Source organism: Gordionus sp. m RMFG-2023, chromosome 3 (genome assembly GCF_954871325.1).
Source record: "Gordionus sp. m RMFG-2023 chromosome 3, tfGorSpeb1-WG-v2, whole genome shotgun sequence".
Lineage (NCBI taxonomy): Eukaryota > Metazoa > Nematomorpha > Gordioida > Chordodea > Parachordodidae > Gordionus > Gordionus sp. m RMFG-2023.
In genome coordinates, this window is record NC_088777.1 from 40,855,759 (window position 1) to 40,881,021 (window position 25,263).

The window sequence follows — 25,263 nt, forward strand, 5'->3', positions numbered from 1 at the left end:
GATTTATTTTAGAGTTTATATCATATTGTTTAGGGGATTTGTTTCCCTAGGCCCACACTTGCCAACACATTTTTTCTCCATTATTTAAATTATATTAAGCAGTATAATAATTATAGTAAAGGTATCAATTGTACGGCCCGGCCCGGATTTTTTTCCCAAAAATTATTTTCGGCCCCGCCCGGCCCGAGTTTTTTTAAAAATATATTTTATTTATTTTTGATTTTTATAACTAATAATGGTGATTTCAAATATTTGGTTTTAAAATACAGGGCCCGGCCCGGATATTTTTTTATAAAAATATTCAGGCCCGGCCCGTGTATATTTTAAAAAAATTAAAATACAGCCCGGCCCGTGTACCCGGGGGCTTAGGGCAGGGCCTGCAGGTCTCTAAATTAAATCATCTAAATTAAATCATCTAAATTTAGAAAAAAATAATTTAAAACCAATTAAGTTAATGAATTGTTAATAGATAATTTGAACTTTCACCAATTTGTGTCTCGATTTTATGATAAATTAATTGATTCATTATTAAGAAAATTAAAAAGTGGAAGCGAAGCGACTGAAGAATTCTAGGAATACTCTAGTCCACAAAAAATATTCTCCCAAATTTTTTTTTTAAATATTTTTTTTATTATTAGTTTCTTTAGGATATTTTTTGAAAGTCGTGATAAAGGACTGAATGAATTACTTTAAGTTTAATCAAAATTAAATATACTAATAAGTTAATTAAATAATTAATCACAAAATTAAGAAAAGCTATCTTTTATTAATCCCTAGCTTTATTAATATATTAAAAAAAACAAATTAATGGTGAAGATGGTTATAATATTTACTTTCCATTTTCATACATACATAATTTAATTTATTATTTACCGAAAATAATAGTCTTTATCGAACTTAATTAAACAAGGAAAATAACAATTCATTTGCATCTTCACTTGCAACATATTAATTTTTTCCTTCCTAACTTAAAAAATAAATGTTCTTCCAACCATAAATCGAACTTTGATGAAAATAAAAACGATAATCATCTATGAAAACAAACATGACGTCATGGAGTGTTGTTTAACGGCTCGATTTTTAAAAACTGCTAACCCAATATTTTTATAAATAATATTAGGCAAGCCTATATATTTTGCTCATAGAAGGTAGAAAGGTTTGGACATTTATTAACGAAATCTCGAAACTTGTGTCTTATTTTATGGCTAAAATATTGAGTTAGTCGTTTTTAAGAATCGTAGTTAATACTAACGCCATGAAAGCAAGAGATAAAGAGGAAATTTGGAGTTATAGTTGTCTATAGCAATATTAGGTCAGATGGTAAAAAATCTTATCACTGCCAAAAATAGGGTATAACAATGTAGAAATTTAGAGCCGATGAAGAACACTCATAAATCGTTGAATCAACAGCATAAGGTTATCAGCCAATATAAAGTACATGATCAAGATGTCTTTTGATTTAAAATTGAAACCTAAGAAAATAGGAGTATATTAATTGAAAGAAAACTAAAATTATTTTATATATATTTTTAAGCAGTTTTAAATATGTTAAAATAAAAAATAGTTGCATCTACCATATCTAAGAGATAAGATATTGTAAAAAACAAGCGCTACTGTTAAGAACTAATAGATATTAGGAGCTACGATAACAGTGACACTATAATTGTTAAAAAAATCTCGAATTACTATTCTAGGCAAACAAATATTACCTAAGCCTCGATATTTCGCCAAATGATTGGAGAGATATTTGATTCATTTTTACTAAAATCTCGAGGTTTACTCAATATTTGCTTACATAAAATTTTGATTTAAACTTTTTTAAAAAAAAAATGGGTTAAATCGAGGTTTTTAACACTATGTAGCTTGCTACTTATATTTAGAAATTAACGCTAGCCCTCTACTTTTGAAAATAGTAATTTTTACTACACAGGTTTTAAAAAAATGCTAAGAACCCTTAAAACCGCATCAAATCTCAGTTCTAACCGAAAACTTCTTCAAATTTTTAGGAGTAGAAACACTAATTAAAAAGAATTAAAACTCTTTTTAGTCCAGGTTCCAAACTCTGAAAATCTTCTTAAATAAAAATTACAATTAAAAGATTAACTGGAAACAAACTTCCAAAAATTGAGAATAATTTGTTTAATTTGAAATGACATAGAAAATTTTTCGAAAAGAATAATTCAATTGAATTAAATATTTTAGAATATTTTGCTTATTCCTGGTTAAGGATGGCAAAAATGATGTCGAAAAAATTTATTTTAATCGAAATTTATAACAAATAATATTTCAATTAAATGATAAAAAAAATTAAGAGTGTAATATATCCGTTCAAATTAAAGTGAGTAAAAGAATATTTGTTATTAATTACGCTATATATGAAATATCTTTCTAATTTAACATCTAGACAATGATGGAAAATTGTTATGTCTGAGCACCAATATGGAATCAATTTTGGTAAAATTCCGAGCAAGACATGACCCATTCAAATAAATTTTCAGATGACAAATAAGTGAACTCATTTTAATAATGATCGTCAGAGGATAATCATTCATGACAAAGATATTATATACACAAATATTTAAAACAATTATCCACATCATATTAATTTCTGCAGGGTAGAAAAAAGTATTTTCTTAATTTGGAATGGTTCATTCCAAACTTAGGAAGAAAACTAGTTTCAAATCATAATAAACTAAACATTGATTAAGATTTTTAATACATTTCATATAAAATTCTTTATTTAATATTCTATAAAATAGGGAAATTTGATGAAAGTTTTGTCTTACCAGTAGGTCTAGGTGACAATCATAGTCATATATAAAATCTAATTAGAATTTTTATTATGAAAGTCACAATCTGAATAAAAAAATGAATTAAAGTCAAATTTGGTAAAATAAATTTTTTATCTAAATATTTATTACTAATATATTTTGATATAAATAGTAAATTAAAAATATCGATATAAAAAATATGGGGGTTGAATTAAATCATGATTTAGCATAATTCGATTTAAATCTGTTAAACCAAATTCATGGTAAATATCATTATCAATTGTAAATTTAGTGACATAGAACTGAAAGTTCCGGACACATTCTAAGAACGTAACTAGGGAAAATTAAGGATTAAGGACGGAATTGGAACAGTGATTCCGAGATCGTTCTCCGAACAATTTCGAAACGTTCTGGTGGTTAATATGTAACATTTAAATTTATTCCATAATTATAAATATAATATTTATATTGGCTTACATAATATTAGTGTTCCTTTTAATTCCAGTTTGATACATATAACAATGTTATTAATTAATAATGAACTATTATTTAGAATTAAGAACTTTTTTTTAAATCAAATTTTAAATATTTTAACTGTTTCGTTATTAATTAAAATCAGTCTTATATTAATGTCAGAGCACACATGTAAATGATAATCTTTAATGAATGCTTAGATATAATAATTGATCTATAGTTTGTATATAAAATAAAAAAGGTATTTTTTGAGGAACGCTTCCAAAACGCGGAAAGATAGAACGGACAAAAAAAATTTGTTCCGGGTCTCTGATTTACAATTACAAATAATTTGTTAAGAACAGAGGCATAGCAAACACCCAAGTTGGGGGGGCAATTTTTACATTGAAGGGGGACTAAAATAAGATGTTTTTGGCGAGGCCACAAAATAAATTTTAAGGCCACGTAACTATCATATTTTCTTTTATTAAGATAGCGCTCCGAAGATTAATCTAGTCCAATCCAAATAAATAATATCAGACTAAGCCTAGTCCAATCCAAAAAAATAATATCAGACTAAGCCTAGTCCAATCCAAAAAAATAATATCAGACTAAGCCTAGTCCAACCCGGCCTTTACCAAACACGTGTTTATGATGCCACTATTTTAATAAATAATAATAGCATGTCCTTAATTTTGATTTCTTACCCTTCAATTAATAAGATTTATAATACAGGATCATAAATCAAAATGGTTAAATGTGCCTTATAATTGGGTTATATTTGTAATATATTTTAGACTAATTTATAAATATGATAACAATAAATATTAACCTTTTTATTTCAATCATAAGATAACAACTTATTTACCAACAAATAAATTTCTAGAATATTTTTATTTAATATTAATTATAAATAAGATATTTAAATATATGAATTCATATATGTAGATAATTCTTGTATTATAATGAATTCGATATAAGTTTGTAAGTTATTTATAATTGTATTTTGTATTAATGAATTTTCTTCAATTTTATGATTGATTATCATAAATAATAATTAACCTATGTACTTTACATTTATTATATTCATCAAAAAAAATGATTGTAAAATTATCAACGATTATAAAATTACGGATTGTTTAAAAAATTTCATGAAATTGTATTATGCTATAAATAAAATTATTTTAAAAAGAAAATAACTCGATTTTTCTTTATTTATAAAGGATATATATATCCCAAATGTTCAGTCTCAACTTTTTATTTTTGAATATATAGAATAATATTATAAATATAACTCAATTCAGTTGCGCGTGGGGCTATGACTATGATGTGAGGGGGAGTACTCCGTGTTTAAAATATTGTTGGAAAGTGTTTGAGTGTTTTTCTTTGCGTTTGCTTCGGCTTCCTTTAACCGTTTGTCTTCATCGCCCCCCTTGTTAGTGTCTAGGGGTAGCTCTCGGGCCAGTAGTTTTTTAGCCAGTTTTGCGGCTTGAAATTCGTTGTAATGGGCGCGGCGTTTTTTTTCGAAACCCGGATTACGATGAACTAAAGGCGTAAATTTTTATTATTATAAATATATCATTATATTATTGATAATATTCAAACTCTTTTGCATGCGTTAATTTAAGGTCGTATAGTCGATATTTTTTTAAAATTTGTATCTGTTTAGCCTAGGTTGTTCAGCCTTTAAGCCATGACACCCTATACTAGTTTTTTTTAAGTTTGCCCGTTTTAAATAACAATCATTTGTTATTATTTACATATTTTTTAGGTACAAATAAAACAAAAACGCGGCAAATCATAATTGTCTTTCTTTTTCGTCTGTTTGAGAAAACTGGGTGTAGCTAAACAGATGGCTGCTTAGAAATAATACGAGCGTTGACATGGTCTAGAGGTCTGCAATGGGCGGATTTTAGCTAAAAAGCTCACCCACTCGTTGTTTGGAAATTTTTAAACCCGTCCGCCCGTTTTATATTTTTTTAAAAAAAATTTCCCGCCCGCCCTAATGTTTAAAAAATATTTTAAGGTTTTGTATTTTTAATTAAAGATATATAATATCCAATATTATGAAATGAAACTATTATTTTTAATAAATTGAAGTCTGTTCTGCTCATTTCCCCTGAAAAATATAAAAATTTAGCCGCCCAATGTTGAAGACATTTTAGAAAGCCCTATTACGCTCGTCCCCCGCCCAATGCACCTCTTACACGGCCTTAATAAATATTTGTTTTAAATAACACCAATTTGTCTTTTGTTGCCCCCACCCTCCAGCGAGTGTTTGAAAAAAAAAATTCGACCCCAATGCCACTGTATTTATACAAAATAATATTTCGTTTAAATTATATAACTGGTGGCTCGATTTTTTAAATTTAAATTTATGAAAAATCTTTATAATTTATGAGTATTGGCGCCTCTGTTTTTAATATAATGCTAAGTAGAGTAGGACAATATAAATAAGGATATGACATTGTGTGCACTATTATAAGGAAGCAATGCATAAATCAAGCCCCAATAAAGAGTGTATTTTCAAAAGAAAATATTATATTATATCACGTTGACTGGGCCATTCAAAATCTTGTTTGCTAGACTGATATAAGAGTATTAGTGTACTTATAAACATTTTAATTTAAAAAATCATGTTCATTTTTAATAAGAAATAATAGAAGATAATAAAGATTCAGATATATTATGAAAATGAATATTTGATATTTGTAATACAAAATATATTTGCGCGCAATCCAAACTTTCTTGTCCAGAATCAAGCGAAATAATTTTATTAATTTGTGAATGGGTGTGGAATTCTTATGACAAACATCATATAGTATAGGATAATTTGACTACGAATTGAGACAAGATGTTTATATGAAATTGCGATGTATTTATAAGTGATACATCCCAATTTAAGAGTTAAATTTTATATAATGTAGGCTATCCATTATTGCCCAAATTATTAATAAATACGTTGATCGCACAGATTTACCCTTCAAACATTTTACATTGAAGCTAATTACATTGAGCCAAATCACAAAAGTAGTTTATATTTTTCATCAAGCCTGATTTGGAAATGAGACAATGGCACATGTAACTATTCATATTCAAAGATGAGAATGCATCATTATGTCATTCAAAATTTTTATTTGGGGATGCGATATGTCAACATCACATACCACACTACTAGTGGCATCAATGGATATTTTTGAATACTTTTTTTTAAAAAAATATGCTTTATAGATTTACAACTGTTCCCTAATCTATAATAAGCATATAACAATAATAAATGCATGCACCATCGAAAAATTTATTCAACTAATTATATCGGCAATTTTATAGCCTCCAATTATAAAAATTATTTAACTCACAAAAATAGGAGTCACGTCGTAAATTCATATAACCATTGTGCCCGAATAAGTCTCAGTTATTCTATCTCAAACCCACTACCAAATAATATTTATTATATGGCAGCAGAATTTATCTATTAAATATACACTAATTAATAATATCATTCCTCTCACACTTTTTTTTAAAGCAAAAGATATGGTAACGTGCAGAAAAGAAAAAAGGAATTGACAAAGTGATTAGACGATGAACCTTCAAAATTTCCAAATAATACTAAATATAAAATAGCAGGAAAAAAAAGAGGATATTTTTTTCAACACTTCTAAGAGGATATGGACAATGATAAAAATTTAATCAAAATTTGAATGATTATTTTTTATATAAGTGTCGTGATTTTACTATATTTAAAGTCATTTTTTTTATTCATAAAATATAACATTACCATACCTTCCAAAAGTTGAAATACTTTAAGCTAAAAATTTGTTTAAACGGGAAGTTTTATTAATAAAAGCTAACGATATATATATATAAATATTACTGAATAAAAAATGTATCTTAATAGTATTTTGGGGAAAAATATATCTGTATCTAAACACATTTGAAAAGTATCTTATAAACTCTATTATAAAGGTGTCAAAAAGATGGTAAAATTCGTTAAAATGGGGGGGGGGGTTGTGAAATGGCTTCTTCTTATCGTTTAATTATGAAGGCTAGAGAAAATTACACATGAATTTTAAAAAAATTATTTTTTGAGTAATATTATAACTTTGTTTGACAGGCACTCAACAAAAAAATTTCCAAAATATGTGAGAGGGAAGGGAGTAGTGGTATAAAGAACATTTTAAAAAGATGAAATGAATGACAATACTGATTTTTATACAAAAAAAATATGGAAAAATAAATTCTAGTGTACAAAAATTATTCTATTCATCATTTAAAAATTTATTATCCCAGCCCCCGGGCTTTATTTTAATTTTTTAAAATATATCCCGGCCATGCCGTATATTTTAAAACCAAATATTTGAAATCGCCATTATTAGCTAAAAAATCAAAAATAAATAATATATTTTAAAAAAATAAGGGAGTAAAAATTTCTTTTTTAAAGAAAACTAGGCCAAGCCGTGCAAATGGTACCTATGCAGGTCTCTTCTATAATAAGTGATAAATAAGCCTATCCGGAAATCAGAAATGATAAAAATTATATAGAGATTTCAATTCTAAAATACCTCGGGTTAACCCTAAGTAATGAATTTTAGGTAAGCTACTTACTACCCAAATTCTCATCAGAGACCTGCAGAAGTGCCATTTGCATGGCCCGGCTTGTTTTTAAAAAATTTTTGCTGACCCGGTCCAAATATTTTTCGGTGGCCTGGGTTATTTTTGAAAATATATTTCAGACCAGGCCAAGGATTTTTTCAAAATATATTTTATTTATATTTAATTTTTACAGTTAATATTGGCTATTTAAAATATTTGGTTAAATTTTTTTTTTTAATTTTTTAGGCCCGGCCCGGGTATATTTAAAAATATTAAAACAGGTCTCTGATATATATATTAAACGTTTTAGTGCAAGTTGATAGAGTTTTAAGGAAAGTAAGGTAGTGAGTGGGGAGGATAATTTCTTAAAGAAAAGTCGAACACAAATTTTAGAAATTTTTTTATTATAATTATCAAATACTATGCTACTTCAAATGAGAATATCTCAAAGACAGAAATGGTTACAACTCGATTATCAAAATTTCAAAAAGGTAGGACCAACTTCAAGCATATTTTTAAGCTAAAACCCTGGTTTCCAGAAAAATTAATGAAAAATAATTTTAAGGCATCGTTAAGAAAGATAAAAAGGTCCTCTATCATTTCCCGTAAAAAAGAAATAATCGTTGAAGATTTGATATTCTGCGCTCATCTCAAAAATAGTTATGAAGTCGAGTTTAAAAAGTTTCAACTCGATCCCGTATTGAAAATTTAAAAATATTTCTGGGAAAACTAATGCAAACATTTATTTTAAAGCATCATTAGGAAGGAGAGAAAGTCCTCTATCGTCTCCCATTTAAAAAATCATTAAGTTTAGTATTTTTTTGAGCAATAGTTTTAAACGCGAATATTTCAAAACCGGATTGTTTAAAATGGTAAGAATAATTCCCACGGCAAAAACTTAATCAAAAATGTGAGGCCGACTTTACGCTTATGTTAAAGCTAAAAATTCGATTTCAGGATAAACTAATATTATAAAATATGCTCCGAAATATAATGAAGAGAAAAAATTTGTATCGTTTAAGAAAATTAAAGAGTAAAATCTAAGATGGAGAGGCATCAATGAGTTAGCTCATCCTTTTGATTTTTTGTAATATTACAAAAACAGTGAGGGTACAAATCGAATTTAAAAAAAACTATTTAAAAATTCAAAATGGTAGGGCCAACTTTAAGGTCTATAAAATGAGTTACTTTCATTTTAAAAATTTACAATTTTTTTTATCATAGCTTTTTTACATATGGTTTGATCACTTTGCTAGAATCTAAATATGTCTAAAAAACCCAGTTTGAATCGTTGATTTAAGAAAATCTATATTCTCAAAAATACCTACTATTTTTTTGACCATCACGACCGTTACAAAAATAAATTCTTATAGTGTAAAGGAGAGGGGAAACTTTTTTAAAATTAATTATAATTAAAAATTTATGAAATTTGTAAAAAGTAAAATATATCAATTAAATTCACAATTAAGCAACTAAAATCGCAAATTCGTTTTTTAGCACAATAAACATACTAATATTTTGATTTTAAAAAACAGTTTTATTAAATAAAAATATTTAATTTTAAGTGATAATGGGATTCTTTCTGATATTTTTTCGGAAATACTGTATATTATATTATAATAAAAGCCTTTTTTTTCTAATAATCCAAATATATTTTTAAAAAACGTATATTTCTGCACCTTTGGATACTGATACTCAATTATTTCTAAAAGGATAAATTTTGAATTTGATGTCTGCTTATGATGTTTTCTCAGTATAAAAAATTTTAATAAAAAGAGTCGGGTTGTAAAGTTATCGATTTCGTATGAAATTACCCGAAACTGAACGTCTGATTTGAATATTTATATAATCTATCTCGGTCATATTAACGTTTTGAATTCCTGGCTCATAAGAAAAGTTGAAATTATCCAACAAATTTTAAGATCTTATCAAATTTGTGCATAAATATCTAGGACTGTGAATAATTTTATTTATATCAAAAATAAATATCAATTTTTAAAAAAAAAATAAACAAAATTATTATATTATAAATCTGAAGACTATAAAACAGGCAATATATTTTAAAATACTATAAAGTTAATAAGAATGTTTATAATAATTATTAAATAATGTTTAATGTTTATAAAACAACTTTTAGTTATTGAGTATCTTTTATTTAAATGAAATAAATATTCTAGATCACAGTTTTCTTATAAATTAAATCTCATCACCGAATAATGAACGAAAAACATTTATTTGTGCCTAGAGGATGTCGATGGTTTATGGCGAGAGGTAGACGCTTGTGATGAATTGGAATGCGACGAGGAACAAGAATGATGAGACGAGGAATGATGTCGCGATACTTTTTTATCTTTATCCTTATCTTTATCTTTGCTTTTTTTTTTCTTTTTCTTTTCTTCTTCCAGCTCCTTTTTCTCTTCGATTTCAAAAGCTTTTAAATCTTTATCAGCCAGCTTCTTGCCGTAAGCTAGCATTCTACCTTCATTGTAATGCTTTCGCCGAAACTTTTTGAATACCTCTTGGTCTGATGCATATGGGGTTTTTTTACAAAAAAAATGTCAGTAATGCATTTTAGTGAATAAAGTGCGATTTTTTTAAAAAAAAAATGCCAATTTTGGAAAAAAATAGTTTCTTTGCATTAGAGTAAAACGTAAATACGAGCTTTATTAGAATTAGTATAGTTCTAATGTGTTTATAGTTTTAAAATAAATCCATAATGGTAAAATATTTTTTCTAAATTACAAAATGGTTAAAAATGGTTGTCAAAAAAATAATATTTAATAAGTCAAAAAATTTGAATTTTTTGCTTAATAAAATATTAGGAAATATCGTACCTTTTAGTAAGACACATAAATTGTGAAAAATGGTTATTATAGAGGAAATTCATTACCACACTATTTAATGTTCTCATTACTCTAGATGAATAAAAGGAGAAATAATATTTATAAATTACCTTAAAAGTAACAACGCCTATATTTTACAATAAATCAATATTGTAAATTATCAATCATTTTATATAATAATATAAGCTAATATATTTTATTAATTTAGACAGGGATGTGATTCCGTCAAAATTTTTGCCTGGCTTCAGTTTAAGGTAAAAAAAGATAGGTGGGTTCGGTTCGGTTCAAGAAAATATTTTTGAACCCGGGTTTGGTTCCGGGTTCAGCTAGGGTTTAGAATCTTTGAATTGCTAAAAAAAGTCTATATTTAAATCATATTAAAAAAACTAGGCATAAAATTTGGTATAAAAAATTAATTTATTTTATTTATAGGCAAAATATAGTTAATATACAAAGTATAGTATGTATCAATTTTAAAGATTTTATTTAGACGTATTTCTTTAATTAACAATATCCAATATAATAATTTTTACTTTGACTTGTTCACTTTCATTTACCTCTAATTAATAATCATTGAGAATAAGTTAAAAATAACACTCCAATAGAAATCTTTGAGAGTAAATATTAAAAAAAATTTTAAATGGCGTAAATGAATTAAGTTGTTTAAAATTTATTAACAATTTTTTAATTGGAAATTTAAAAATAAAATCTCAATTAAATTATTAATATATGATTTTAAACAATACATTGAACCCGGGTTCAAATAAAATTCCCGGGTTCCGTTCGGGGTTTATGTTCGGTTCGGGTTCATATTATTTTCCTCAAAGGGTTTTATTCTCCGGGTTAGGGTTCGAATCCCTGGTTTTTATTTTATTTTCTTTTTTTATCAGCTACTGAAATTATAAAGGTATTTTTTAAATTTAATTTAAAAAAAATAGTTTTAATAATCTCTACTTCCATCGTAAAATGTATCTTGTAATTCCCCTCCCAAGAAGTTAATAATTTGCGAACCTGATGACATGAATTTTTTTCAAAATGGCTGTCCTATAACAAAAGGAGATGAGTTAGAATAGATTCCGAATAATAATCAAGCGGCATTATACAACGTTATATTCCTTATTCTATACTTCCCTTCGTATTAAAACACAAATAATATTCTTTAAAGCCTCATTTTTCCGTTTTTAACAAATCTCTTTCAATTTTCTAACTCGACAATGCCCCACTTAGTTATCTATCTAACTAACCATCTAAGCCCTCTCCGATGATTATATATACATGTTAGCGTCAACGTGTTTTTTCCGGCAATGTGTTATTTTTTCAACTTTAAAATCATTTTTTAAGTTTTTGAATTTTTTTTTTTTAATTTCTTATTAATTTATTATCAATATAAGATATAATAATTTAAATTTTCATTATAACATTTACCATTATTCATATATGCAAAATAGAAAATATGTTTAAGTAAACTCTTAAAATAATTCTAGAAAATTTTTAAAATTTTTAATAATTAATCCTTTTTTTATTTGAAACCTCTCATATTGAGCATCTTTCTCGTTCGTTGCTCGATTTTTCTGACATACATATTCATCATTCCTTCGGTATTTTTGCACATCAATCAACAGACCTCTCACAGGTGCTTTTGCTTTATTATTGGCAGCATTTTTTTTATTTTTTATACCTATGGCCATTCCCCACGAACGCAGAATCTGCCCATCCTGCATGAAACCAATACATTTAACAAATGATGGAGAATTTTTTGTTCATGGACCAATCTCTAACAGGTGTCCGCATTCAAAACACACGCCTCTTTCTCAGATCACTTACTCGCTTCCCCCCCCCTCTCATAGATTATCCCTTAAACGAAGTAATTGGTGCCTCATTCTCAGATATTTTTCTTAACTCCACAAAACCAAGTATCATAACGAGAATACCCAAAGGAGCGAGAATAAAAGTAACTAAATCTCTCAGCAACTGCATATCTTCTCTTTTGCAAAATTTTAACAAAGAAGAAGAATGGTTAAAATTTTTAAACTTTGGGTACAATACTTTCAAAATACCTGACATATCACTCCAAAAATCATTAACTCAACAAATAAAAGATGCCTGTTTAAATATCAACACTCATCTTCATGAGTCCCAAATCTTCAGACATCCCATAAACAAAAAAAAATAACCCCACTTCAACAAAAAGCCTCATTGATTTCGAAGAAAATTGACAGTCTTAATATCAATGGGGCCCTCAAACTCATTTCAACCAATGACACTCTGGCGGAATCCAATTTAGAAACCTTAATTAAGCTTCGATCAAAGCATCCCACAACAACATTTATGCCAATATTGCTCCAACCCTTCTCCCATTGTGCAGCAGATTTCACACAGGAAGAAGTAAGGAAAGCAATCCTATCTTTTCATCGGGATTCGGCTCATGGTCTAGATGGGATTAGACCAATTTTTTTACAGGACATTACCTCTCCTGTGATCTGTACACAGGTTTCAATTCTCACTAAAATCACAAACTTAGTCAACAAAATCCTAAATGGAGACGTACCCAGCTTTATTACCCCCTTACTATTCGGTGCCAGACTCATCGCACTCCAAAAACCAAACAAGGACATTCGGCCCATCGCCATTGGTTCAACTTACCGTAGATTGGTCGCTAAATTAATCGCATCTAGAATCAAACACGATGCCGCACACATTCTAAGCCCCTATCAACTTGGTGTAGGGATACCTGGTGGGTGTGAAGCCGCTGTGCACTTAACAAGAATTCACCTTGAAAATTACCCAAAAAACGAATCCCTAGTATAAATTGACTTCTCTAACGCCTACAACACTCTTTCGCGCAATACGTTCCTACATTCAACTTGCTTCCATTTCCCCGCTTATACCAAATTTCTTTTCTCTTGCTACCAATCACCAACAATCTTACAATTCAACAAAGAAAAGATACTTTCTGTCGAGGGTATCCAACAAGGTGACCCTCTCGGATCCCTTCTCTTTAGTCTTGGAATCAATGACATGATAAAATCAATAAACTCTTCATGTACTCTATCGCTCCACGCTTGGTATATTGATGATGGAATCTTGAGTGGTCCCAGTAGTGAAATTGCCAAAGCAGTCACCATAATTAAAGAAATGGGCACAGCCATTGGACTTTCGCTTAACCAGAGCAAATCTGAATTCTCACTTTTAAATTCTAATGCTCCCAACACTCACGATTTCAAATTCACATCAAGCGTTGAATTAACACATCTAGGATTGCTTGTTGGAGGACACGAGGCAGTAAGCACCTTTCTTCATTCCACACTTGACATACTCCTTAAACTGGAGGACATCTTTACACTTCTTCCATCACACAAGTCCTTTTTTTGCTAAAAAATTTCTTTTTTATACCAAGGATTCTTTACGCACTTCGGTCAACACCAATTTTTAAATATCCTATTCCTCTCCAAACTTACGAAAAAGGAATAAAGGACTTAACCGAAAAAATAGTAAATATCAGATTCAACGAAACCGCTTGGGCCCAAGCAACTCTTCCAACCAAATTTGGTGGTCTCGGCATCAGATCTCCACTTGACTTAGCAACAACTACTTTCTAATCGAGTAGTCTCTTGACAAAGCCAATAACCACCGCGCATAATTCTAAAGAAGACCTTTCCTTAATCGTGGCTATGGATATTTGGAAAACAAGGATCAATGCTGATTCTCATCCCCCCACAACCCATAAACAGAAAGACTGGGATGCACCAGTGGTTGCTCGCTGCGTTGAAACTCTCTTATCTAGCATGCAATCTACCGACCGCCCCTATTCTCTTCCTTGCTCAATGGTACGGGACATGAGTTTCTTGAGGCCATCCCATCTACCAATCTTCAGCTTCAACTATCCAACAATGAATTTACCCATGCCATCGGCATTCGTCTAAATTGTTCCATCACTCACCCCCACATCTGCTCAGGGTGCAACTCACCAGTTGACTCGAAGGGTAGATATAGTTTACATTGTCGCTCCTGCAATGGACGATTCATAGGACACAAGCAATGTAATACAATCATCCAACATGCTCTGAAATCAGCCCAAATTCCTTCCACGTTAGAACCACAGGGTCTTTTTAGATCTGACGGTAAACGTCCTGATGGGATCTCTCAAATCCCATGGAAGAGAGGCCAACTTTTGGTATGGGACTATTCCTGTATTGACCCCTTGGCCCCATCCAACCACGCCATCAACATCCTTGACCAGAAGGAACAACTTAAAATTTCTAAATACACAGAAATAATAAACGATCATTGCTTCATCCCAATCATATCAACCACTCTTGGCACCTTCGGCAAACTCGCCTTAGCATTTTTCAAAAACTTAGGATCACAAATCAGCAAACTCTCAGAAGAACCTCGAGAGGGTTTTTTTCTTCGTCAACGATTATCCATAGCGATTCACAAAGCTAATTATATCAGTTTCAATGGTAGCCTTCTAGCCAAAGAGCTATCATAGACAACGCTTACGTTCCTTTTTCATTTTTGTTTCCCTGCGTCACACCATCTCCGTTCTTTTTTTTAAATAGTTTTATTATATATTTTTCAAACATTTTAAAATATATTAAAATTTATTATAATGAAAATTTAAATAGTTTTTGAATTTAAAAACTGATTTTTACTGGAAATGTATTCCATCAAGTTTGGAATACATACCCTATGAAATTCAGATAATTATGTCATGAACTTTTGAATTTAATATAATCTATATTAATTTTCTTCATATAAATTATAAGTTATTCAAAAGTTATCGGTAAAATTATCTCTAATTTATAAAATAGGTATTCCAAACATGCTGGAATACATTTTCGGTAAAATCAAAATTGAAAATATCGCGCTCAAAAATCGATTTAAAATTGAAAAATTAACACATTGCTGGAAAAGACACATTGACGCTAACATATATACTACCTGATTCGATTCATTATTTATAAGTGTCCGTATATACATACATAGGAGATATCTGTTGCGCCATTTTGAGGTTTGCACTTTGACTAATTATCTTTATTTATCATTATGACGTTCAAACCATAAAATAGTGCTACAGCTGGCTCCTATATATGGACACTTAAATTAATGAAAGAATCGTCAATCTAGTAGTATATATATATACCTATGATTTTGTGCATGCCCTATCTATTATTTTAAAATTACCACCCATGCCTAGGTTAATGTCAAAAACCATAAATAGTCCATACTAGCAGTCTTTTATGTTTTTTTAAATATATTATTTTCCAAATAATTATTGAGTTATGTTGTACCATCACGTAAGTTTTTTTAAATTAAAATCGTTTTTTTTAAAAATATATTCACAAAAATATTTAATTTTTGTTTTTAAATTTAAAATTTTTTTGTTTCTAGCCCCTACTTCTCGTATAAAAAATACTATATATTTTTTTGGCTTAAAATTTACTATCTTCATCGTCATGTTCTTCTCCGCCCTCATCGTCTTCGAAGGATTGTCGCGTACTATCATCATCTTCAGAAGAGCTAGGTTTTAGGTCGGCGGGAAGGCTCATAATGCCGCCCACGTTAACTAATCTGTTATTTTAAAAAATAAAATAAAAGTAAAACATCCTTAAGACATCAGCGAATGGTGGATTTAAGATAATATGAATCTCTCAATTAGTCAATTCATTTGAGAATTAAGATCTTTTTAAAAATATTTTAAAAAACAAAAATATTAAGAAAAAAAATGCTTACGAATAATTTCCAATAATCACGATCATAATGGGAGAAAGATTCAACCACAAATATCATTTTAACTTCTAGTAAATGAACACTAGATTGTCTTTTTCTAAAATTTTAGGCCCGATCCTGTCTTTAAAAAATCATACCAGCATATATCTTATAGATATTAATTTTTAATTAATTTATGTCTAATTTTTTTTAGTAAACTAGCAATAATAAGAACATTTAAACCTTCACATTTTTTGATAAAAAAATTCCTTAAGTTACAAAAAATTAAGTAATTCTCTGAGATAAATGTAAGAAGATTAATTTAAGAGTAAAAAAAATAATTTTTTGGCCACATAATTAAAATCAATCAATCTATTCAAATAAAACAAACATTACAAAGGACGAAAAATCCAATCGTGATTTGAAAATATCTTTTATTTTTGTCAAAATATGTTATTCCTTGCCAAATGACTTACTATCAATAAACTCATAGATAATTATTTATGTGAATAAAATTTAAATTTTTAAGATAAAAACAAAACAGTTCATTTTAAACGTACCATATATTTTTATAAATTTAGTTTCATGAACTAAAATGGCAGTTATGTTTTGTTCAATATATTTATATTGGAATATTTATATTGGAATATTTTTATAAGTATTTTTAATATGGTTTTAAGAGGGATCAAATATAAGGGGTCAAGATAATGATGTGACCATTTTTGGAGGACTTGCCCTAATTTAAAAAAAATGGTATTATAGAAAATAATTGAGATAATTTGAATTGAACATGATAAGGTGTGAGGCACATTTCAAAGTATAGAGGGAGTGGATGGATGAATTGATGCTAAGTTTTACAAAAAATGTAAATTTTTCGATAAATAGCATTAATATATCTTATCTTATCTTAATCTTTAAAATAAAAAATATCATTTTTTCTATTCAAATGAAATATAAATAAGTAATGTTTAGTGCTTGCGTGAATATCAATATTTCGCAGAAATGGTTTTGGAATATTGCCTTCGCTCTATTTCTCTGCGATAAACGACATTCACGGTAAAATGGGGAAAAAGTGTTTCGCTGAATTGACCTGATACGCTATAAAATAGTTTATGATAAGTTTGCGGAACGTGGCCAAACAACATGAATAAATAAGATCTAACCCCAATGAAAACTTCTGGGAAAATAAGAAAATTAATGTCTTGTGTACATAGGATGAGAAGTTTTATCAGGAAAAATATAATAAATACAGAATAATTTTATGATCCGAGAAGCTGCAAAATTATTAAATTTAAGATATTCAGGCAAGCTTTTGTAAAATAATTAGAAATGCTCCTATCCAAACCCCAGTCAAATCCAAATTTAAGAGATTATCTTTGAGAGTGATAAAACAATATCTTTTGCGTGGCTCATCAATCGTAATTGCAAACATGAAGACAGATGTCATGATTAATGGAGAAACCCCAGAAAAAATCAATTAAATATTTAAAATATTTATTAATATATTTCTAAAAACTTCATTGAAAACGTTAATTTTATCATTTAAAAAAAAGGAAAAAAGAGGTGTAAAAATTGTTGGTAAATATAAAATTTTTTTTAGAAGAAAATAATCTAGGTGTAATTTGTTTTAAAATATCGTACAATCCTGAAGCAGAAAATTCTTTATTCGGGGATAAGGGTGAAAAAGTGATTGTATTCAATTCAGGTTTTAACCTATATTGTAATTATAAATAAATATTACGATGAGGTTAGTTCGTCTGGATCCAAATCACCGCTGAGCTCCATATCGTAGGGAAATGGAGTTTTTGGCTCGTCAACCTTCATGTGGCCGTAATCTTTTCCGTCGGGATGATGAGTCGCCAAGATATTCATTTCATCCCATTTTATGTCCTCTTTTAAACTAATGTGTAATATTTTTAAAGAAATATATGTTACCCTTAAGCATTAAATATTGGCAAATAAGTTATCAAAGTTTAGAATAAACTTTTATAAAAAAAAATAGGCTCCTATCGAAGAAGAGCCTTGTACCTGCCTATTCGAGTGCGGTGATTCTAAAAGTCTTGATTTTTAAAAATAGCTAACCCAATATCTTAGCCAAAAATATTACGTAAGCCTGAAGATCTTGCTCATAGATGTTGCGTAATATTATTTTTGCTAAAATCTTAATTTAAAAGTGGCCAAATCGAGCCGTTTAACAATACTAGTCTGATGGATTGTGCTCCGCTAGATTCAGAATCTAGAACGGTTCCCAAAACTCATAAACACAAATATAATCGGCTTATATGGTTCTCCGATTTTCGTGTTTAAAGTTATGATCTCTCAAGAGATAAAAAAACGTCATGAAATAGCTATAACACAAAATAAAAGATAAATAGACTAATTATGGATAGATGTAAAATCAAAATTATTATAAAATATTTGTAATTCTCCTCTAAGTGTTTCTCTCTTACACCTATCAGTTACTGCAGAATATTCCCACCTTTTTGAATCCACAAAAATATATATGAGAGTTATATAATGTTAGTTAATAGTTAGTATTCAAACGAAATCTTTGTTCTTTACCTTTTAAATTAGAGGGATGAGAAATTCAGCATAATATTAAATAATTTTTTACGAGGAAACCAGGGATTTGGAATGGAACATTCCGGACACGTAATTTGGGGAAAGTTATGGAACTTTATGGTAGGTTCGGGAACTTCCCGGAAAAAAAGGAATACGAAAAATTTATTTTAAATTATTACATAATTATATATATATATTCAAATAATGGTTAATAATTTTTACTTCAAGTAATTACCAGGGACGTGGAACGGAAACTTCTGGAAACGGAACTTGGGTAAAATTATGTAACGTGAGGAATGGATACATAATGGTTAGATAATAAGTATTCATTTTTTCATTTTATTAATTCCAGTTTGCTCCACATATAAATATTATTAAATCCATTATTTATCATTATGTAATTTTAAGAATTAGATTATAATTTATCATATTAGAAATGATTTTAATTGTTTTAAATCATAAAATTAATGTTGTATAATAAAAGTTTTAAATGTCAATAGATATTATTTGGGGCAAATATATGTGACGCAATGTTTATCAAAATGCAATAAGACCCGTTCATTTTTTAGATATATGTTAACGGAATCAGGTGGTCGAGTCCGATCTACTGTATATCCCCCAAAAAGGAACCATCTAGTTGGCTTTAGAAAAAAAACATGGTCAGTGCTGGATTCGAACCCAGAACTCTCGGATTGTGATACACATACTTAGCAGATTAAGTCAAAGACTATACTCGAAAGTATTATAAACAAAATTACAACACTATCTAATATTTTAATAAAATACATAAAAAATCAATAATGTTCAACGCTATACATCATTACCCTAATATTTGTTACCAAATAAATGTTGAGAGGTTTTTCGACACTCAAGTTAAATTATATTAACACGACCGTGCAAATATAAATGATAATTTTTAATTAAATGTCTTAATTAATGCTATATAGTGTAAAATTATTATTTAAATTAAAGTAGAAATAAAATTTGATATTTTTATAATGTGTTTCGGAAAGTTTACGAAATATATGGAACGGAGTATTTTTTTTGGCAGGAACGAAAATGAAACAGGCATGAAAAAGTATCTTTATCTCGAACTCACGGACTATTACTCATTATTAGATATGATATAATTTAAAGATTATACTGTTTATAAAAATAATATTATAATATAAAATGAAATGAAATGAGGACTTTACGGATGTTTAGTTACATAATTATTAATAATGAGGTGGATTATGAGATGTTCAAATACGAGAAAATGATAAATTATATTTGGTCAGCTGGCAAATTATTAATCGTACAATTGAAATAAACTTTCCAATCATTTTTCGTTAGATTTTATTTTGTTATTATTGTGAGTAGGTTTAAAGATCTATATTATAAAAAATAAACTTATCTAATTAGAGCATTCGTACCATGACTTTTGCTCAAATCAGACAAGTGCCAAAATTATCAGTAGATTGTCACCTATTTTTTTTTGTAAAAAAAAGGAATTATTAAATATCTTCAGATATTGTCTAGTGAAAATCAATAGGAAGTTTTTAAGGACAACAAAAAAACTGTAGAGCCTATTAGGTAAGTTTTACCGTGACTAGTATGATGTAAACCTATTCAAAAAATGAATCCTGGTATTAATGTTTCTAGTATTCATAGGAATAATAAAATTTACCTATTCGTATTCGATTAATTCGTTTATAATTATAAGAAAATATATTGACAACTTTTTTGCATTTAATAAGGCTGTGTGTGCAGATCTATAAAATTTTCACCGCTTCGACCAGATATTTTTCAATATTTCATACAAACCCGATTTGATAACCGATACCGATATGATCTTTAGTTTGATTTTTTTATTTGCCTTTGAACCAATATCATAAAAAAATCAATACTTTCAACTAACTGAGAACTGGGCAAAACAAGAAATATTTTTAAATTTTCCGCCTATAATGGCCAAGGCGATATTTGGATGATTTTCACAAACGATCAGGTGTATTTTATTTTTTATTCCGCAAAATTTAATCATCTCATTATAAAATATGGATACATTGTTATGGCTGCTGAATATAATTCGTAAATACCTTTTACATCCTTTTCTAGCTGCAAACAGTGTTGTTAACTTCAGGCTTGCGTAATATATATTTAGTTAGCCCTTTTTTCAAATCGACTCAAATCGTTAAAGAAAATAGTAAAAAAAACTACAAAAGACACTAGTCGAAAATAATAACATAAAATAATATCCCATCTTTATCTACATTTTATTTCAAATAATTCGATAAATTGAATTTCTGGTTCCTTTTATTCATTTATATATTATTATTAGGAATATATAATATAATTATACATACATAAGAATATTATAAAATAAATCACAACAACAATAATTTTAGATCAGTGCAGTTAATTGCTAGGCAATCATTTATCAAACAAAATATATTTATTTTAATATTAATTTATTACCTCTAATGTAAGGGAAATGAAATATTGATTTTCGCAAGATATTTGTAATAATACTCAAAAAAGGAGAATAATAATAAAAGGTTTCAAAATAAGGCAAGGAAATTATGAAATAAATAAATGTATAGTACATTCTCAGATACCTTTACTATGTAGGTGAAGGAAGGTATAACGCAACGCATGATCGTGGAGAGGGGGTGGTGAAGATACTATCGCTATTAGAATAAATGGTGAGGGAGTAATGACTGTAAAAGGATTAAGGGGCATCCGAGAAAATATTAAGGTCATATTTTCTCCCCATTCTTCTTCTTTCTGCCTGATAGAATTACACGGAAATATTTAATATTCATTTATATGTTAAATTTTGTATTAAATAGAATAAAATAGACAATCATCATTAAATTATAAAAGTTATTGCTGAATATTATTTATTTAAATAAATATTTAGAGTTTTTCATATATCGTCGCCTTAAAATTAGATTCCATCTCCATTTTATGTAATTTTAAAGGAGCGCAATTTTAAAAATTAAGTTTCTATTGTTTTCAATAGGACGGTTAACCTTATTGGCTATAATTTAAATTATATCATAAATATTTCGGATTATTTTTATGTAAACAAAACAGAACTGTATAATTATAAAATTCGTTTAGGTAAATAAAATCATCTTTGACAAATAGTGGATGTAGAGTAACCTGCATTTATAAAAATTCTGGAAAATATAGTTACCGGACCAAGGGCAAGCACATGCCAAAAATAATCGATTTTGCATGTCTCTAGGAGGTGTGCTATTTCTTCTTTTTGCTAATTTAGATCAGAATTTTCTTTTATTGCTAATTTAAGAGGGAGTAAGTGTAGGGTGGAGGTAATATCTACATTGACTATGGGGGGAGGAAAAAAGTGCCTTACTTTATTATTTCAAATAAATTTGAAAATAATAAAATTTCAAAATTTATTCAATTTTTGGCCCAAGATGGCGAAAAATGGGATATATCTTATAAGATAATCATTTTATTTTTAAAAACGAGTATTTATAAAAGTGAAACCGAGATGATATAGAATTATAATAAAAAAATAGATTCCAGGGAGATTTTTGTTTGTTGTGCTATTATGTTTATAGAATATATTTTGCAGAATCTGTAACATTTTAAGCTCATATCCTCTATGTCATTTAACAATTTTTGAAGGAAAGTAAAAGAGGGCATTTTTAGCAACTCTCATACACATATCCCTATATTTCTAAAATATATGAGCATCATATTGGAAATAAAAAATGTATTATAAAAAAACTTTTAAAAAGGTAATAAAATAATTATATAATAATATTTTTTTATTTCAAATATTTATAGAATTCCGCTAGAATTTGAATGATTCATAATAAATCAAAATATGAAAAATAGATTTAAATTTCCAAGGTAACCATTTAATAAAAAGTAAAAATTAAATGAATATTTGATATAAAAAATAATGTTATGTTCATGATTAATATCTTTATTATGAAATATAAGTTATATAGAATAGATAATGTGTGCTGGATCACAAAATCATTTATAACAATATTTCTAATAAAATATTTAAGATGTTGCCTCAAGTTTACAAGATGCAATAGAGGGTTAATTAAGTTAAAAAAAATTAATAGTGCTACTATAAAAATCAAATTTTAAAAAAGTATCAAAGTCAGAGACCTGCACCCAGCCTGGGTACTCAGGCTGAGGCGTATTTTAGTTTTTTTAAATCCAAGCTAGGCCTAAAAAATATTTTTTACTGGGCAGGGCTGCAGAAATTTTTCTTACAAAATACCTGAGCTGTATATTTTAAAACCAAATATTTTAAATCGCCATTAGATAAATAAAGTAAAAATAAAATATTTTAAAAAAATCTGGGCCAGGCCTGAAAATATAAAATCCAGGTCAGGTCGAAAAAAAATTTTAAATAAAAAATCCAGTCCTATCTAAAACAATTTAAAAATATCTTGGCCATGCCAAGCAAACATCTGCAGATCTCTGATCTAAGTATTTAAATACTTTTTTCTTAAATTTTTTGTAGGTATTTTGCATTTATTTAAAATACATTTTTTTGAGAATTTGCCCAACCCTGAAAATAATATGGTACGAGACTATAATATTAGTTTTAAATATTAAATTCATCATGTGTAAGGTATTTTATTTTGCAAAGGCCTACAGACCCAATCATAATATTTTTTTAAAAAAAACCTGAGCCAGTAGGTAAGGTCTTAAATTTTATATAACTTGGGCAGGGCCAATATAAATTTTAATGAAATAATCAATAGAAAAATCATATTATAGAACATTTAATATTCATTATTGATCATGTTCTCAAATTTGTTTGAAACAATATACAATATTTATTCTAAAAATTCTGGGCAGGCCTTAAGATAACTATAAAAATCTGGCAAAGGTCAGGATTAATATTTAAAATACAAGACCAGACTTAAAAATTTTTTTTTTCTCAAATCTAAGTTTGCATAAAATGCTGAGACTTGTAATTCTGAGAATAATAAAAAATTTTATATTATGCAAAAATATAAGGTAAAATGACTATGTGCTAGTGTTGTTAAATGGCTCATCTTGAGCCTTTAAAAATGGCTAGCTCAATATTTTAGCCAGAAAAATATTGCCTAAGCTTCAAGATTTCACTATTAGATGTTTAGACCTTCAGGCCATCTATGAGCAAAATCTTGAGGCTTGCGTAATATTCATCTAAGTAAATAAAAATTGGCTCAAATAGAGCCGTTTAACAACACTACTATGTGCTCAATGGTTATCAGAGACTTGCTGGCTCTGCCAAGAATGGGGCAAGAAATTTTATGCATTTAATATTAGAAGACACACCAAATTTTACAAATAAATTTTAATTATATTGATTAATTAGTTGGAAATTATATAATAAAACATTTTATATTCATTTACTGTTCATATTTTCATTCCCTTTAAATAACTTGCAACCCCAAAATCATTTAAAATTTTAAGAATTCCAAGCCAGGTCAAAAATTATTTAAATATCTGCCAAGTGAAAATATTTTTAAAAAATCTTAGGCCAGGCTTGAATATTTTCTGAAAACTTTTATCAGGTTGGATTTGAAAATAGATTTTTTTTTCAGACCAAGTTGGGCCTAAAATTTTGACTTCTGCAGATCTATGATAATTCAAAACATATTGATCAGAAAAATTATAAATTTTATAATAATTAACATAAGTTAATTCAAAAAATTATTTTAGTTTTTATGATAATGAAAAGATAATCTTTAAAAATTATATATCAGTATTGCATCAAGATAAATTATTACAACTCAAAATTCACAAATAGTGATTTAAAAATTGATAATAATAAAATCATTCAATACTTTTATTTTTTATTTAAAAATGAGTGAATCATATAAATTTATTCAGGTTAAATTATAAAATAGGATTAGCTCACAATTTATATATAAAAGGCATATAAATATATTATTCATATATAATATCATTACCTTTCTTTACGTTCTGATTTGGATTCATCTATGCTAGCAGAACTTTTTAAAATACCCTTAGGAGCTTTTGATTTTCTAGAATTTTTATCTTCTCTTTTAGGACTTTTATCAGTCATTATTTCTACTTTGCAAAAAAAAATATATAGTGTATGAATACTATTAATGTTCCTTCTATAAAAAAAAATAATCAGTTTGACAGGTACGAATGGACATTATCTTCAAATATGAATTTACAGATAACAGGACCGTCCTAGGCATGTAAATAGCTTTTCTTAAATCTCGAGGCTTTGATAATGAGCTATTTTTAAAAATCGACCCAAATCGGGCAATTTAACAAAACTGACTATCCTGTCAAAATAATGTGGGGTTCATCGCAATAGTACTCCT

At 28.0% G+C, this 25,263-nt stretch overlaps 1 protein-coding gene across 1 annotated transcript; it reads right to left on the reverse strand.

Moving 5' to 3' along the window:
* Nucleotides 1–4,279: 4,279 nt before the first annotated feature.
* LOC135926179 (protein phosphatase inhibitor 2-like) lies at nucleotides 4,280–25,028 on the reverse strand. Its single transcript, XM_065461931.1, has 4 exons — nucleotides 24,877–25,028; nucleotides 18,114–18,272; nucleotides 16,107–16,234; nucleotides 4,280–4,769 (listed from the first exon to the last, which is right to left on the reverse strand). Exons 1-4 carry the CDS (start codon nucleotides 24,990–24,992, stop codon nucleotides 4,525–4,527), a joined length of 648 nt encoding a protein of 215 aa, XP_065318003.1. The 5' UTR covers nucleotides 24,993–25,028; the 3' UTR covers nucleotides 4,280–4,524.
* Nucleotides 25,029–25,263: the final 235 nt, after the last annotated feature.